The following is a 17,356-nucleotide window of genomic DNA, read 5'->3' as shown; positions in this document are numbered from 1 at the left end:
GGTCAGTGTTCGTACGGGGGTTAGGTAGAACAACACTGGTTCGCCCGACGCTGTTCCTGACGTGAACCCCCAGGCATGACCCGTCATGGCCTCGGGTCATATCGGGGCATGCCGGTCACTTCCCTGGTGTCAGAGCTTTGATCCAGGCCCATACGTTTGGTCCTAGAGTGGTTGGTGATGGTATGGGTCTCCGTCGGGCGAGGTGGAGCCCTTGACCTTGGGGTCGGACGAGGTGGAGCGCAGACCCAAGGGTCGGGCGAAGCGAAATTAGCGCCCTCGGGGGCGGGCGAGGTGGAGCCAGCCCTCTAAGGTCTGGCGAGGCGAAGCCCGCCCCCAGAGGTTTGGCAAGGCGGAACCCGCGGCCTAGAGGTCGGGCGAGGCGGAGCTCGCCCCCAGAGGTCGGGCGAGGAGTAGCCCGCCCATAGAGGTCGGGCGAGACGGAGCGCAGATCCAAGGGTCAGGTGAGGCGGAGCCATCCCTCGGAGGTCTGGCGAGGCGGAGCTTGCGCACCTGGGGGTCGGTCGAAGCTGTAGTCACGCCCTTTACTGCTTGGATGAACTATCATCGACGACCATTAGTCCCTCCTCTTCGGGTATACTAGTATTGGTCCCCGACAATAGCAAAGAAAAAGGAACACCTGTAAACACCCTTGCCAAATAAGTTTTGAAGACCGCAAAAGCCACTCACCGCTGACGATGACAAGATCTAGTACCCACTGAAAGAACATCGGCCGGAGAAACTCTTAAAAAAACATAGAGTGTTGGAGTTGCCAAAACTTGGTGTACAACAGAACAAAAAAAAAGTGGTCAACCAGTCTATTGTATAAGAAACTGGCAATTAGAGATTCGCACTAGATGAATATGTAACACGGGCTATATTCATTCTGGTATAGCCTTTGTACTCTGATGTATCCGCTTGAACTACATCAGTCGATGGCCCATAAGGCCCAATAATTAGCCCCTAACATCAAGCTACTCTGCCATCCAAGCCTTACCGAACGAGTCTCCAGTGAAGTACCATAGTTGCTACTAATTTTTAAATTTGCACTGTTGCATCTTTCATGTAATATCACTATATAACTTCTCTAAAACAAATAAGCTACTAATGCACTATTGCACATCTCTGTTCCAGAAACGGACATACAAACAACTAGCGTCCCTCTAACACCATTGTGAGGCTCATCAGCTCATGTTATTCATAGAACTGCTAGTATTTTCGTCTGTCCCTTGGGTTGTTCCCCGGTATGAGAAATACATTGGCTGTATTGGTACCGGAACTGGTGTGGTTTCATTCTCAAGCATGGTCACCACCGACGATATAAGTGGTCTACTGTCAGGATTGTCTTGCACACACAATAGCCCTATCTGGATACACCGTAAAGCTTCACTGTAGGAACAACTCTTAGCCAGGGATGAGTCCACAAGATCTGTCGCTCTGTCGTTTATCCATAAGCTCCATGCCTGATGAACCAATGGGATCAAATCTTAAAGAAATTAGAAAGCTTTTGTTTGAATTGTGACAAAAAAAATTAAGCATAAGCGCGCACTTACATAAGCCAGTAGGTTAGGGAAGCCCTTGCAGTGAGTTAAACTGATCTTCAAGCCACTTAAAATCTCCAAGGCTATGACTCCGAAACTATATGTATCTGACTTGACAGAAAACGCGCCATCCATTGCATATTCAGGAGACATGTAACCACTGCTCAAAAGAAATAAACGATCTGAGTAAGTATATAGGGAAAAAGAATTCACTTTGAAAGCCAAGTCTATGATTACTCACTATGTCCCACAACACGATTAGTATTTGCCTCATTCTGGTTTCCACCAAAGATTCTTGCCATACCAAAATCTGATATCTTCGGGCTCATATCCGCGTCCAACAGTATGTTGCTTGTTTTAAGATCTCTGTGAATTATAGTCAACCTTGAATCCTGGTGGAGATAAAGAAGCCCTCTAGATACTCCTTTGATTATCTTGAAACGTGTTGGCCAATCAAGGAGATACTTACTTGCAGCATCTAAATTAAGCAGTTCCAAAGGTAACCATGTCACATGTTTCTCTTTTCTTTTTTCTTTTTGCGAAAAGAATGTTTTTTCTAAAAAAATACTCGAAAATATAAGTTCATACATACCAAAAATAATGGAATCCAAGCTTCTGTTTGGTAAGTATTCATAAATCAGCAACTTCTCATCTCCATCGATGCAGCATCCAAGAAGCCTAACCAGGTTCCTGTGCTGCAATTTTGCAATCAGAACAACTTCATTTCTGAATTCCTCTACACCTTGTCCTGAACTTTGACCGAGCCTTTTGACTGCAACTTCTATGTTCTGTCCCAGCGTACCCTGAATTGTTTCACCATTATTAAATTGAACAAGCAGTGCCATAATTCTCACATTTCTACAGTTTATTTAAAAGATGTATTTCTTTTCCTAACCTTATAAACCTTCCCAAAGCCACCTTGCCCGAGCATATTGTCCTCAGAAAAATTGTTTGTTGCAGCTGCAATGTCTTCAAAGCTGACAAATGGAAGCTCTACATTTTCATCACCGAGTTCGTATGGCGCAGTCGAGTATCCTAGGATCGCTTTCCTCAAATTATCCTTGTTCCGACGTTTGGCTGACAGGAAAAACAATTCCAATTGTTATTAATAAACCTTACACTAGTGCAGAAATATTGTGCCTGAATTGCTCTTCGTGGTGAAGTTGCTCTCTCTGATAGTCTGATTGTACCTCTAAGCTTGCATATCCAAACAAGGTACAGGCCAGCGGCCGTGAGTACAAGCACAGACGCCATCACCGGAACCAAGATTTTTGCCACATGCCCCCTCTTCCCTGTAGCGGCAGAAATGTATTACAGGAAGTATTAATCGTAGCTGATAAGATGATGGATTTTGCCTCAGAATCTTGACTGAGATAGTAGGTTACTGCTTCAGTTTTTCCTTACCTGATTCAGACTTGGCCAACCTCAGATAGATATCCTGCCCATTTTCTATGTACCTGACATCAACGATGTTATCCTTCCACATGACGCAGCCATGGCCACCGCCTCCGCCTCGGATGTCAGCGGCGGCGTAGGCCACGCAAGAGCAGTTGGCGAGGCACCTCGCCCTGCACTGCTCCAGCGTCGCGCCCTTGTCCACCGTCGCGTTGTCCGTGTCAGGGAGCTTCACGCCGTGCACAGGCGTGAACCGGTCCGTCGTCACCGTCCCGTTGCGGTCGCACTCCAGCGGCACGTCCCTCTGGCACCCACCGGAGGCTGCCTTCCTGAACGACTCCGACGCGTTCAAGGGGCTGAACCCCACGGCGCAGCTGCAGGACGGCGCCGACGCGGCGTCGACGTTGCACAGGCCGAACGCGCCGCACGACGCGTAGTCATCGCAGGCGTCGCGAGGCAACCATGGGAACTCCTTCCACACCCGTCTGGACTGGATCCACAACAGGACCTGCACCTTGCCAACCTCGTCCAGCACGATGCGGGTGAAGGGCGTGCCGGCCGTGGTGTTGAGGACGTAGGTGACCTCGTCGGGGCCGTCCACCATCTGGACGTAAAACAACTTGTACTGTGAATCCATCTCCGGCACGCCGCTGAACCAGCGACCGTTCCACGGGCCGGCGCGGTACTTCTTGGCGCTGCCTTGCCATGTGACGATGTCCGGCAGGCCCCTTGTGTCCATGACCCGACGGTAGGCCCCCGTCGCAGGGTCGTCCTTCGCCCGCCACGACGTGAGGGACCACTCCAGGCCGGTCTTCAGGTTCTTGCCGAACCTCATGCCGGCGAGCAAGGTGTTCGACGGGTGGTCGAACGACTGCCACTGGAAGGCGGCGCTGGCGCTGCTGCTCTGCTTGCGCACGACGAGGTTGCCGGACTCGAGCAGCTGTGCCACCGAAGAGGCAGAGGCGCCGGTCGTGTTCGAGGACCAGGCGGTCTGGCCAGAGCCGTCGAGAAGGCGAAGGCCCACCCGGCTACTCATCACCAGGACGCCGGAGGAGCTGTTTAGCGGGGTGTCGCGGTTGGCCACCCACAAGACGGCGTCCGTACCAGACGCCGTAAACCAGATCCCGAGGTACCTCTTGGTTGGCACCGTGGTCGACGGGGAGAAGAAACCCAGGGTGAATGAGCCACCGGCGGAGAGCAGCGTCTCTCCATCGGTGATGTTGCCCCCGCTGTTCAGCGTGTCCGACGAAATGCCGGCGCCGGAGCTTCTTCTGAGAAGCAGTAGTAGCGTCGCAAAAATCAGGGCGACGAGGTTGAGAACCGCCATGTGCGATGTATCTTTGTCCTTGCACACGAAATCAGCTTGGGGAGGCTGCTAGATATTATACGAAAAATGGAACTGTTACACCATCGCATTTGCGCAATTAACGCATACTACATATCTACTCCCTCCACACGTCTTCATCCAAAAGTAAATTCACGTCACTTTGTAATGATTTAAACATTTTCAAGTTTAACTTTATAGAAAATAATATAAATATGTGTAACTCTAATTTATTATAAAAACACATTCTACGATTAATCTAATATACGTAATACCACATCTAGGATGTTGCCTGCTGCCGGTTGCCTGTGGGTCTCGGAGACGGTCGCACTAACGAGCGAACGCTCACCCGAAACGTGATGAGCGAATAATTTTCTGATATCATTAATTTCTTTTTTCTGGAAAAGAAAAAATCCCACCTGTTAGTTCATTTGGATAGCAGCAGCGCGCGGTACTCCTTGCGCGCACTCTCAAGCTGTTACGTCAGTGCTGATGTCATAAAAAAGGGAATATATTTATTTTAAAATGCTATAACTTCTGAATGGTGCATCTATTTTTAATTCCGTCTGTAGGTGCTGCAGACGGAATTAAAAATAGATACACCGTTCGAAAGTTATAGCAACTTGAAATAAATATTTTGCTTTTTTTAGGTGATGTCAGCAATAGGGAAAGGGAGTGGAGAAATGAGGGTGGGCCGTCATCGTTCGCTCAAGAGCGTCCTGGTGAACGACCGCTAAAATGGATTTGTGTCTCGAAGATAGCCTCTTCTAGACGGCTCTCCGTCGTCTTCACTATTAAGCTTCCGGATAAAATGTTGCGGGCCTCGTTCCCTCTAATACATCGATGACAGTCACACCACAAACGTAGTTGGTGTGATCTCGCAAGACTACAAACATCTCCGAGTACAATAATGGTGCGTGCAAGCATCTAATGGTAAGAGGTATGCAAACATCACTAAACGTTAGACCTAAACCTAGAGCAAGCACAAATACGATGTCTAACTACCTTAAGCACTTTGCAAAGTACCTATACTAATAATCTAATTTTCTATTAAGCACTTTGTAGTGGCTAGTGCAACTACAGATGAGTCTCAACTCACACTTTACTTCCTTGAGCTCTACACACACGAAACGGCTAGCCAAGGGGAATATATATGGGCAACGTATCAGGTGTAAACCAATCAACCTATGTAAACTTGAAAACTACCGATCAGGACCACTAGATGCTGATCCAATGGATGTGATGAGAGGTGGAATTTGTTTACGCTTAAGCCCCCCCACCCACTGGCATTTTTTTTTGCGCTTAAGCCCCCTCACCCCATCTATTGGATCAGCATCTAGTGGTCCTGATTGATAGTTTTCCAAATTTACATAAGTTGGTTGGCTTGCACCTGATACATTGCCATATATATGACCCCTAATCCAAAACTAGCAGTTGGGAGAGGGTAGATTCCTGCTTTTGCGCTCACCGGACAGGTCCGGTGGTGACACCAGAGCAATCCAGCGCGTCCACTTTGACTAGCCGTTGGCCAAACTAGTGGTTGCTGACCGTTGGAGGTTGAATGATTCAGTGCTTGATTCGGTAGGTCACGGGACTAATCCGGTGCGTTGATCTTCATTTCAACCTCGTTGCAACCCTCTCTAGTAGAATGCTTTGGTGAGCAATCCGGTGCGGTCAGTAGACTAATCCGATGAGTTGGCGGACACTATTTCCTTCACTGGCCTGCACCTTAACATCTGGTGCATCTCTTTTCCTTGCATAATCCGGTGCTACTGTTGCCGTAGCCCCTCGGACAGTGCACGCGCATAGTCCGGCCTCCCCTTTGGCTCAATCTGGTGCACATAGAAAGTGTGCAACCGGCTTCATTCGTTCATTTGACTTCTTCTATTTTATTTTTCTCGAACGTGCACGGTAGCACGTATTTCATTAAGAGGAAGTAGAGAACATCCAAACAAACAACTGCAACGTCGACGTAAGGTAACCAAAGGTTGCCCCGTCGAGTAACACAAACATAAAACCGAGCAGCAAAAGAAAAACCAGCGTTAGCCGGCAGCGAGCACACAAGTGACCAATTACATGAACGAAGTGAGCGATGACAGGGTCGAATACCCGGCCCTCAACCACAAGTCGGCCTCCTGTCGGATCTCCAAACACAGCTCTCGAGCGTCCTTGGCTTCATTCGTGAATGTCCGTGCGTTGCGTTCCTTCCAAAGCACTCAGCAGGTTAGCATGAGTAGCGAATCAAAGCCCTTCCTGCTACTTCGGTGCACCCTACGCCTAGCCCAGTCCCACCAGACGTTCTTGGGCTTTTAGTATCACTTGTAGGCCTTCCATGAGTCTTCTAATGTATTGTTTAAGGTGTTGATCATCCGGATCATCATGTTGCCTCAGTCTAAGTTCACTTTATATCCATTTGAACTATACCTTATATATACCTCAATTCTCTTTTATAAGGCGCACACAAATATCAAGAGTCAAACTTCAAAATCTTTGACTAATAATTCAGCTAACAATTTTAATTATTATACTATAAACTTTGATATGGTTAGATTGGTGATTAAATGTACTATCCAAATATCATAAATTATAAATATAGATAATATAACATATCATAAATAAATGGTCAAAATATAGTTTAAGAGACTGTGTCATGTCCAGCCGCGCCTTATAAAAGAGAATGGAGGTAGTAGCAAACAACACTAATCCAAATAGTCACGCTGTTTATCAAGCATCAAAATCCAACTTAATGGCCTATAGGGTCTATTTTCCATGTAAAAGTAAATATGAAGAAACTTGTGAAGGCATCGTATATAGGAAAACGATGAGCTCGACACTGGAGTTTACAACTGAGTTGATGCACTGCTACTGTCTCTGTTAATAGCACCGACGCCACCTCCACCTGGATCGATATTCGGAGACAAAGCCACAGAGCATCGATCCTGCGCTGAAATAAAATCTTGCCAATGCAGTAGTGGAGAAGAGAAAGGTTACACATTGTTCTTGGGTGCAGAGCAGAGGGATCCATACAAACAAACCTGCGTTGCGTACTTGCTGTACTACTAGAGAAGCAGGAGGAGACGAAGGACTGCCTCGGTTAAGATAAACCTGGCCGGATTGTAGTACTTGTATACGCAGGCATGCAGCGCGTCGTAGCGTAGGTTGACAATCACCTGTTGCCGTGGCCAGCCAGCACCCAGCCGCCATGGCTGAACAAGGGCTTGACGCTGACTGGGCCCCGCCGACGCCGAGCATTAATCGAATCTCACCTGTGCGCTCCCTGCGCCTCCGCTAGCTATTAATCGCAAGTTGCCATGCATGATGTGATGGTACATGGGCCGGGTGACGACGTGACGGTCTAGTCCCTTGTGTACCGCGGTGCGCGCGCGCGTGTTGACGCATTACAGTGATCCCGTCTCGATCGGAAACGCGGTCCTGTTCGCTTGAAGTTATGTTTATCAGCTCAGTATTTTTCTCTTACACAGCTTCAGTTGGTGGCTTATGTATTAGCCGAACAGAGGCGCGGGCGGGAGGACTTGCATGTTTCAGCGGATCGGAAGCTCTCAAACAAGGCACGCGCTGACGCACGCCACGCACCTTTCCATTCCTCCGCCGGATCCGCAGTGCTGGCTCCCTCAGTTCTTGGCATACCTTACCATGCATCCAGCGCCGCCGGCCGGGCTCCCGGCCGTGACCGACATGCAAGTCGTCTGGTCTGGTGCCGACTAGGCCTAGCAATCAGCTGTATATATGTAGTAGGTGCTGTGAGCTTGCTTGTGAACACAGCATATACTCTTGCGGTCTTGCCCGACACTCCCTGTCGCCGTGGTCCAAGGTAATTAAATTACGGCGTCCATCCAGCGATGGTGGCGGATATAGCTGGCGATACATCGTTATCTCCCTCTGACCCTGTGACGCCGTCCAAGTCCAACAGGTCTCCATTGCTTTGGACCAGGTCGTCCATGTTTTGGCCCGTCGCTTTCCAAGTTGTTAATGCTCCATCTTCCAACCTTCAATGTGCTGTCTGCCGAGGGAGTACGTTTCGATCTGTATGACGCTAGGAGAAAGGCCTGAAGCGAACGTGCACGTGTAGCTCCCCGTTGTCGTCCTCCTCTTCTCTTTGAGCTCTGATTGCATGCATGCCAATCCAATGGCCAGTGGACACATCACAAGCAGAGGCATTGTCCCCTCCCCTGTGCATGAGGCCCTGACGACACAATTAAGCAAAGAAGGCCATCATCGTATTCTGCATGCTCGTTCGCTGTAGTCAGAATGTCAGATGATCTGGTGGAACGTGCGATCGGTCGGTCCACGGGAAGACAATGCCACCCGTCAACGGGATGAAGGTAAGGTGAATCCTTGACTACTGGTGGCATGCAGCTAGCGGCCGCGGCCCACGGGACCTCTGGACTGGAACGCAGCCACGCACGCGGTTTCCACACCTTGTTCGTGCTGGTTTCGTGGGAGCTTTGGAATTTTGGAATGACCGGAACACCAGATGTTTTCGCGACACTTCACCCTCTGCACGCACAGTCAAGCACTAAGCTGAGCAGAAGGTGCACGCGGCACGGCGGCGGCAGCAAGTTCGGCTGCTTGTTTTCTGAGTAATTAGTAGCCTTCTTGAGCCGGGAGTTCTTTTTCCTAGGAAGTTATCGTGTTGTAAGGACGATGACCAGCTAAACTTCCTAAGGCGCTTGGTCTCTGCCAAAGCGCATTGGTGCACTCTACTGTAGCTATTAGTAAGACTGTACTCGTACCTTAATACAAAATGATGATGTGATTTTTTTTGTTGCTTTTTGCATGCTCGAGAAAGAAAAAAAATCGTGTTTGTTGGGCTTGCACCTCTTCCTTTCTAGACTGCGGGTCGACTCTGCCAGACTGCCACTTAGCTGGGCTTCGGTGTTCGGACCTCCGAGTGTTTTCGGCCTAGCCCAGCTGCCCAGAGGAAATCATATATACAGAGAGAAGAGAGAGACAGAGAAGGCCCAGACAGAGAGGCCGACAACGTCGGAAGCAGATCGCGCCCGGCGGCCATCGCGCCAACAGCTAGCCAACCCGTTCCGTCGACGGCGGCACGGTGCCAAGGCGTCACTGGACAATGAAGTTTCAAGGTTTCGAGCCTTCGACTCGATCACTCGACCAATCAACCTCACGGTCAGACAAACAAAACCAGTGTGACAGTGTCACCGCGCCGGGTACAAAACGCTCGTGCGTTCACCATGGCAGCCTGTACATCAGTCACCGGACATTCAGAACAATGCAAGTTCGCACGGCAAACAAGACCCGGTGGCAGAACAGACGAAAACATATTGCAGCATGTACATGCTCAACGTATTCTCAGAACAGATAATAGTTTCACAAGGTGTACGTCGTCTTGTGCAATATATTATGCCACCAAAGCTAGCCTTAGCTTTGTTGAAATAAGTACAGTTCCATTTCCATGCAATATGGAGCAGGGTGTCCTAATAATCATGTAATGACTGTTCTAAAAATATGACATACTATTCGTATCAGTTGTACTGTAAACTATTGTCCCAATATACTGATAAATAAACAAATGTAACCTAACCACTCACCAATATTCACCGTCCCTCCAACACTGACACACTCGCGTCGTTCATGGAGCTATTTGTATTTTCTCCTGTTCCTTGGGCTTCTAAATACCATTGGGAGAAGTACATGGGCTGCTTTGGGACTGAACGTAATGTGGTTTCGTTCTCCAACATGAACACAACCGATGACATAAGTGGCCTACTATTTGGATTGTCTTGCACACACAAGAGTCCTATGTGGATACATCGCAAAGCTTCAACTGGTGAGCAAGTCCCAACAATTGATGAGTCTATGAGATCAATTGCTTTACCATCTTTCCATAAGCTCCATGCCTGAACCAATTCAACCAAGTTCATAGGATATCAGCACGTTTTTATTGAATTGTGGACATTTCAAGAATAGCACAACACTTACTTGAGTTAATAAGCTAGGGAAGCTGGTGAACTGAGTTGAAGTGATCTTTAAACCACTTATAATCTCCAAGAGTATGACACCGAAGCTATATGTATCTGACTTGACTGAAAAGGCGCCATCCATTGCATATTCAGGAGACATGTAACCACTACATAAAAAGTTAGCACTAAGTATAAACAAATTGAAAGAATGGAAAAAACAAAATAAAAAACATAGTCAAGCATGATGCATGGATTACTCACTATGTCCCAACAACTCGATTAGTATTTGCTTCTTGTTGGTTTCCACCGAAGATTCTTGCCATACCGAAATCTGATATCTTTGGGCTCATATCTGCATCCAATAGTATGTTGCTTGTTTTGATATCTCTGTGAATTATAGTCAACCTTGAATCCTGTTGGAGATAAAGAAGTCCTCTAGAAATTCCTTTGATTATCTTGAATCTTGTTGGCCAATCGAGGGCTCTTTTACTTGCAGGATCTATATGTACAGTAGTACTATATAAGTAAGCAGACAAATTTTACATGGTAATGATAGCAAACATTTATTTATTTCTGGAAAATATGAGATTAACTACCAAAAATGAAGCAATCCAAGCTTTTGTTTGGTAAATACTCGTAAATCAGCAGCCTCTCGTCTCCATGAATGCAGCAACCAAGAAGTCTGACAAGGTTTCTGTGTTGCAGTTTGGCAATTAGAACAACTTCATTTCTGAATTCCTCTGCCCCTTGTCTAGAGCCCTTACCAAGTCTTTTGATTGCAACTACTTTGTTATCAGGCAACATACCCTGCATGATTTCATCAGTCAGGAAACATAAAAAATTTCGAACAACACTTGTGTTGTATAGGAATTTCATTATAGTTACCTTATAAACATTCCCGAAGCCTCCTCGTCCAAGCATGTTACCATCAGAAAAGTTGTTTGTTGCAGAGACAATATCTCTAAAGCTAAGAAATGGAAGCTCGAGATCTTCTTCGTCGCCAAGTTCATTTGACGTGCTCTCTAGCATTACTTTCTCCCCACTACCATTGTTTCCACATGGGCCTTGCAAGAAAGTCGTATTAGCGTGGTCTGTTAACATATGCACTCCAATAAAAAAAGTGGACTAGGGGAGAGTGAAGGAGAATATAATTGGTGGAATATTGGATGTATTGCATTGGGCATCATGGCTGATTATATAGGGTACATAGGACTAACACCTCACGTGGGTACACAATGGGGTACTATTCCTATTTACTCTAACATCCCCCGCAGTCACAGCGGGAGCGCTGCAGACGGTGAGACTGGAGAAGAAGCTGATAAAGTTAACATCCCCCCGCAGTCATAACAGTGGATGCGTCGTGTATGCTGCGGCTGAAGAAGAAGCCGATGACTCCTCATGCAAGGCGGTAGCCCTTTGTGCCGATGTCGAGGTAGCCGAGCGTGAGGGCGCAGTAGCCGTTGTCGGGTTGCCAGTGTCGATGGAGTTGTAGGCGCACAAGGGGCGCCATGGTGATGACGGAGACGCGTTGAGGCAGTCGTATTGGGAGGAGGCGATGCCGAAGTCGACGCAGTCAGGGCCGTCGTGGACGTAGAAGAAGGGCGACGACGCAATCGAGGCAGACGGGGTGGGAACGGACCGTCGATGCCGAAGTCGATGCAGTCAAGCTGCCTGAGCGCCGAGGCGCAGCTGGGTTTGCCAGACCCAGCAACGCGTCGGGGACGAAAGCACGCGTCGGTGTTGCCAATACCGGACGTACAAGGGAGAGGGCCCCAACCACAGTGACGCTAACGACGTGGTTGTGCTGGACGACGAAGAAGCAGTGAACGCGTCGGGGACGAAAGCACACATCGGTGTTGCCAATACCAGGCGTAGAAGGGAGAGGGCCCCAACCACAGTGACGCTAACGACGTGGTTGTGCTAGGACGAAAAAGAAGCAGTGCGGTAGTGACGCGTCGGCGAGCAGGGCTCAGCGACGACGCGAGTGGTGGAACCGGCGAGCATGGCTCAGCGATGACGTGGGTAGCGGCAGCTCGATAACGAAGACCCAATCAGCTGGACGAAGACCTTGTACAGACAGATGGCGCAACATAGTCGTCGATGCACAGGTGATGGTGATGTAGATGCAACGGCAAAGCGGACACACGGGCGGCGATGCTGCGGCCCGATGTGGCGACATAACAGCAGCCCTGTTGCTTGGAGAAGATGCGCGTAGTACTCGGCGATGGTGTCGATGACGAGCCAATAGGCCGTGCAGCCGTGCTAGGACAGCTGATGCACAACCGATGGCCTAGCCGATAGGCCCAGCTAATGGCATGCTGGAGCAGCTGATGGCGTGCTAGAGCAGCCGATGGCCCAGTCGATGCCGATGCCGGAGTAGTACACGTGAGGTCGACGGGCGGTGGGTGACTCAATCCCGATCAGTGATTGGGCAAACCAAAAAGATACAACAGCAGGGGATCGGGTGTACCCAGCGAGACGACACGACGGCGGCGGTGCCACCCGATCGGGCGGCGCAAGGCACACGACGGGTTGCGAACGCACGGGGTTAAAGGCGCCGACGCGGATTGACGTGGTGGAGATGGGCAGATCCGCCCGACAGCAGCGACACGCCAGATCTGGCTGCCTCCATGACAGCGCAGGGTCGGGGCGTGTGGCTGGGCCTGGCCACCACCTTGGCGGCACGGGACGGGGCGAGATCCATCTGCCTCCATGCGATGAAGATCAGGAAGGTGGTGACGGCGACAGCCAGCGACGAGCCTGGGGACAAGGTGGCGGTGGCTCGACGATGACGTAGGGGAGATCCCGATCTGTTGCGCGACAACGACGATGGCAGCCAGATCAATAGGATCGGGCGCCTAAACGGGGGGCGCTGCCCCCTGTGGAGATCGACCTCTCCCCAGGGGGCGCGCGGTGCGGAAGCGGGGGTGACTAGGGTTAGGATCGAAACCTAGGCGAATGATACCATGAAGGAGAATATAATTGCTGGAATATTGGATGTATTGCATTGAGCCTTATGTGCTGATTATATAGGGTACATAGGACTAACACCTCACGTGGGTACATAATGTGTACTATTCCTATCTATATAACTCTTATAAAGCAAAACCCCACTTAACTTATTTCTCTAGCATCTCCTTAAGCCACGTCATCCACACCCCACTAGCCATCCATCATCCTCCACCCTGGCCACTAAGCATGCATGCAAGGTTTGTGTTTTCTTCCACTAAGCATCAGCCATTTAGTTTTCATCCACTAAGCATCAGCAATTTAGTACTTTCTACACGCTGCCGATTGGAGACTGCCCGCTGCTTATTCCTTCACCGTAGTGTTTCAATGGTGTTTATAACTAGGGGGTGACCAGCAGCAAAACTGGCTCCACTGCTGGATCTGAAAAGTCCCGTCACTTTGGCTTTTCCAAGGTATATAATACACAAGCAAGCCGGCAAGGTGTTTGCTTCCGTGTGCTCATCCAGCGATCCAATGCATGAACCAGCGCTGTGCGGAGACGGCAGGTGGGCAGCGGGGTTGGGAGATGCCAAGTCAGTGCCCTGCCCCACCCGGCACCGGTCGGCCAGGCTTAGTGGCTCGAGGCATAGCGATAGACGGGTCTCTCCCACCTCCCGCGAGAGACCGAGCGTGCAATGCGGGCGGGCGGGCGGCGCCGGGGCTACTGGGGTTCACAAGGTGCGAGCATGGCGGACGAGCATGCCGCGTCGCGAGTTGGAGGCAGGACGGGAACGCAGAGTGCACGCTCAGCATGTCGTCAGAACTTGAGAAAGAGAGGCGACGAGAAGACGCTGCAGATCAATCCGCACGATTGACCAGCCATGGCCCATGGCTGCTATTCCGTCGACCATTGCTGCCGTCAGTTGTTGAGGTCGTAATTCATTGTCCACTTTCGCTTTTCATTGGACAACGAGATCCTCATTGTTTTTAAGCCTATCAGAACAAATAATTGTTTAGTATTACTTTTTCTAGGTTTCTTCCATGATAATATATCTTATAATTTTTTATCCCCAACAGAGTTTAATTGAATCTTTGATTTGTTCCAGGTTTCGAACTTCAAGTCATGATCTATGGCCCCGTTTGGCTAGGCTCCGGCGGCTCCGGCTCCCGCACTGTTCACCTATCGGCTCGTGGGCGTTCGACAGGACGCTACACTGTTCACCGAAGCTGTTTTTCTCTCTCCTCCTTTCCTACACCACCGGAGAAGGAGAAGCTCGTTTTTCTGACTCCCGCGGCTCTGGCTTCCGTTGGCACCTACCAGCTCGTGGGCGGCCGACATGACGCTACAGTGCAGGAGCCGGAGCCCGTGGGAGCCCGGTCAAACAGGCCCATATATGGTCAGCCGCTAACTGTTCTCATACGGATGATGAGCTAAACTATTTTTCAAAATAACTATGCACTTTCACATCCTTTGCAATGGAATCTGAAGGTTCTCATGGAATCATTATCCAGTTGAGTCAAAAACTACTACTAAACTACTATCTGCCACCGCCAGTGATCAACTATTAATAACTCGCTGTGTGAGTTTCTAAATAGTGCTATATGTATCTTTCATTATCATTCTAATTTATATAATTTATCTCTATAATTATCCAACAAATCCCCGCATCAATGCGCGGGGAATTCACCTAGTTTACTCTAACAGAGACCTCCACTAGTCAATTAATCTCAGGGAGATTATCTAATATATGCACTATGAATTTTTTTTTGGAAGGGTCAACAAAAGCTTTGCCGAGATTTTATTAGTAGAATAAAAAGGACAAGGTTATTTACAAAGCGACACGCCGTCCCCCGGAGAAGCATATAAAACTACAAAAAGGAAAGAAAGCACTGAAAACGGAGACCACCAGGGGGACTAACTTAAGACTTGCAAACCCATGTTCTAAGAACTGTTGAAAAAAGAAAACGCCCAAAAAACTAAAGACTAGACTTTCTTGTAGCAAAGTGTGTTTACCTCTAAGCTTGCATATCCAAACAAGGTACATGCCTGCAGCCATGGCTGCTAGCAGAGATGCTGTGACTGGAAGCACGATCTTTGCCACAACCCTCCTCTTCCTTTTAACTGCAGAAATTTGTCAAACAGATGATGAAACAGGTTTACAGCTGATAGGAAGTAGCACAGCCAGAAACTTTTAGGAGGCTGGATGATTCTTCTTATGCAAGAATATTTACCTAGAAAAAAATATAGGATTTCTCTTTAATACAAACGAAATTGGTGCTTACCTATATCAAATTCAGACTTGGCCAACCTCAGGTAGAGACGATCCTGCCCCTTGTCTACGTACCGGATGTCAACAATGTAATTCGTCCACATGACGCAGCCACTGCCATCACCGTCTCCTCGGATGTCGGCGGCGGCGTAGGCGATGCAAAAGCAGTTGGCGAGGCACCTCGCCCTGCACTGCTCAACCGTCGCGCCCATGTCCACCGTCGCGTTGTCCGTGTCAGGGAGCTTCACTGCCCGCACCACCATAAACCCGTCCGTCGTCCCGTTGCCGTGGCATTCCAGCGGCACGTTCCTCCGGCATCCGCCTCCGTATTGCCTCAAGGACCACTGCGAGGGGTTCACGGGGCTGAACCCCACGACGCAGCTGCAGAACAGCGTGGGCGCCGAGTTCACGTTGCACAGGCCGAAAGCGCCGCACTTGGCGTAGTCGTCACAGATGTCCTTCGGCGACTGCGAGAAGACGTCCCACACCAGGTTGGTCGGATCCCACGCCAGTAGCTGCAGCACGCCGACCTCATTCAACACGAGGCGGGAGAAGGGCGCGTAGGCCGAGGTGTTGAAGATGTATGCGATCTCGTGGGGGCGGACGACGACCTGGTTGGAGTACGGATCCGAGTTCGACACCCTCGCCATCTCCGGGACGCCGCTGAACCATAGGCCGTTCCAAGGGCCCGTTCGGTGCTTCTTGGCGTTTCCTTGCCACGAGACGATGTCCGGGAGCCCCATGGTGTCCATCACACGCCTGCACTCCCCGGTCGTCGGGTCGTTCGATGCACGCCACGACGTGAGGGACCACTCCGCGCCAGTCTTCAGGTCCTTGCCGATTCTCATGCCGGCGAGCAAGGTGTTCGATGGGTGATCGAACGACTGCCAGAGCACGTCACCGCTGCTCTGCTCGCGCACGACAAGGTTGCCGGAGTCAAGCAACTGCACCACGGCTGGAGCGGAACTACTCGTCGTCGTGTTGGAAGACCACGCGGCGTGGCCAGAGCCATCGAGAAGGCGAAGGCTCCCGGTGCTGCCGACCACCAGTACGCCCGAGGTGTTGTTGAGGGGGGTGTCGCGGTTGGCCACCCAACAGACGCCATCCGGGGACGCGGTGAACCAAATGCCAAGGTATCTCTTGGCTGGCACGCCGGCCGGGGAGAAAAAGCCCAGGGTGAAGGTGCCGCCGGATGAGACCAGCGTTGCACCATCGGTGACGTTGCCACCGTTGTTGAGCGTGTCAGATGCAGTGCCGGCGGCGGATGTTGTGAGGCAAAGGAGCATGGAGGTCAGGGCTGGAAGGTACAGAAGTCATGTCATTGCTGTTGCCACTAGGGTCTTGTTTAGATTAAGCTTAGGAATCAGTATTTGGCACTGTAGCACTTTCGTTTATATTTGACAATTATTGTCCAATCATGGTCTAATTAGGCTCAAAAGATTCGTCTCGTAATTTATAATCAAATTGTGTAATTAGTTATTTTTTATCTACATTTAATACTCCATGCATGTGTCCAAAGATTTGATGTGATGAAGAGAGAGTGAAAAAACTTGCAATCTAAACAAGGCAGTGATGATGTTTGTTGTGGTAGCTCAAGAAATTTCATGGTGTACTATGTTATGGATTTCTTTTATGAGGCCAACATCTAAAACCAGGCAGTTTTCATTGGTCATGTCAAGCTAGAGGATGTATAGTCAAGATGCTCAATACTACTCCCTCTGTACCATCAAAAATGCTGTTTTTTTACTTCTAGGCTTCTTGTTTGACCATTCGTCTTATTCAAAAATTTTATATAAATATTATTTATTTTGTTATAACTAATTTTATCATTAGAGATACTTTAGTAATAATTTATTTATTTTATTATTTATTGTTGTAACATGGCCACCGCGAGTGGCGGAGACCTGCGCAGTCAGCAGGTTACGAGGGCACCTC

The 17,356-nt window shown here is 49.4% G+C and overlaps 2 protein-coding genes across 5 annotated transcripts; both read right to left on the bottom strand.

The window, feature by feature from the left end:
• Positions 1–1,102: 1,102 nt before the first annotated feature.
• LOC136497634 (receptor-like serine/threonine-protein kinase SD1-8) lies at positions 1,103–4,327 on the bottom strand. Of its 2 annotated transcripts, none has more exons than XM_066493479.1 (7): positions 2,943–4,327; positions 2,729–2,830; positions 2,434–2,615; positions 2,131–2,341; positions 1,776–2,016; positions 1,551–1,698; positions 1,103–1,460 (listed from the first exon to the last, which is right to left on the bottom strand). In XM_066493479.1, exons 1-7 carry the CDS (start codon positions 4,258–4,260, stop codon positions 1,182–1,184), a joined length of 2,481 nt encoding a protein of 826 aa, XP_066349576.1. In that variant the 5' UTR covers positions 4,261–4,327; the 3' UTR covers positions 1,103–1,181. The 2 variants fall into 2 exon arrangements, 1 of the variants encoding a protein (XP_066349576.1); XR_010769371.1 differs by having other exon boundaries at positions 1,323–1,460; positions 1,780–2,016; positions 2,943–4,326.
• A 5,114-nt stretch (positions 4,328–9,441) lies between these two features.
• LOC136497633 (G-type lectin S-receptor-like serine/threonine-protein kinase At4g27290) lies at positions 9,442–16,707 on the bottom strand. 3 transcript variants are annotated; one of them, XM_066493478.1, is made up of 8 exons: positions 15,435–16,707; positions 15,166–15,273; positions 11,088–11,266; positions 10,799–11,009; positions 10,464–10,701; positions 10,222–10,369; positions 9,831–10,139; positions 9,442–9,481 (listed from the first exon to the last, which is right to left on the bottom strand). In XM_066493478.1, exons 1-7 carry the CDS (start codon positions 16,705–16,707, stop codon positions 9,837–9,839), a joined length of 2,460 nt encoding a protein of 819 aa, XP_066349575.1. In that variant the 3' UTR covers positions 9,442–9,481; positions 9,831–9,836. The 3 variants fall into 3 exon arrangements, 2 of the variants coding, with proteins under 2 accessions (XP_066349575.1, XP_066349574.1); XM_066493477.1 differs by lacking the exon at positions 9,442–9,481 and having other exon boundaries at positions 9,551–10,139; XR_010769370.1 differs by lacking the exon at positions 9,442–9,481 and having other exon boundaries at positions 10,000–10,139; positions 10,222–10,325.
• Between the last annotated feature and the right edge of the window lie 649 nt (positions 16,708–17,356).

The sequence above is a fragment of the Miscanthus floridulus genome, chromosome 12, assembly GCF_019320115.1.
Source record: "Miscanthus floridulus cultivar M001 chromosome 12, ASM1932011v1, whole genome shotgun sequence".
Classification (NCBI taxonomy): Eukaryota; Viridiplantae; Streptophyta; class Magnoliopsida; order Poales; family Poaceae; genus Miscanthus; species Miscanthus floridulus.
Note: the sequence above shows the minus strand (reverse complement) of the source record. Positions and strands in the feature narration are given on the sequence as shown.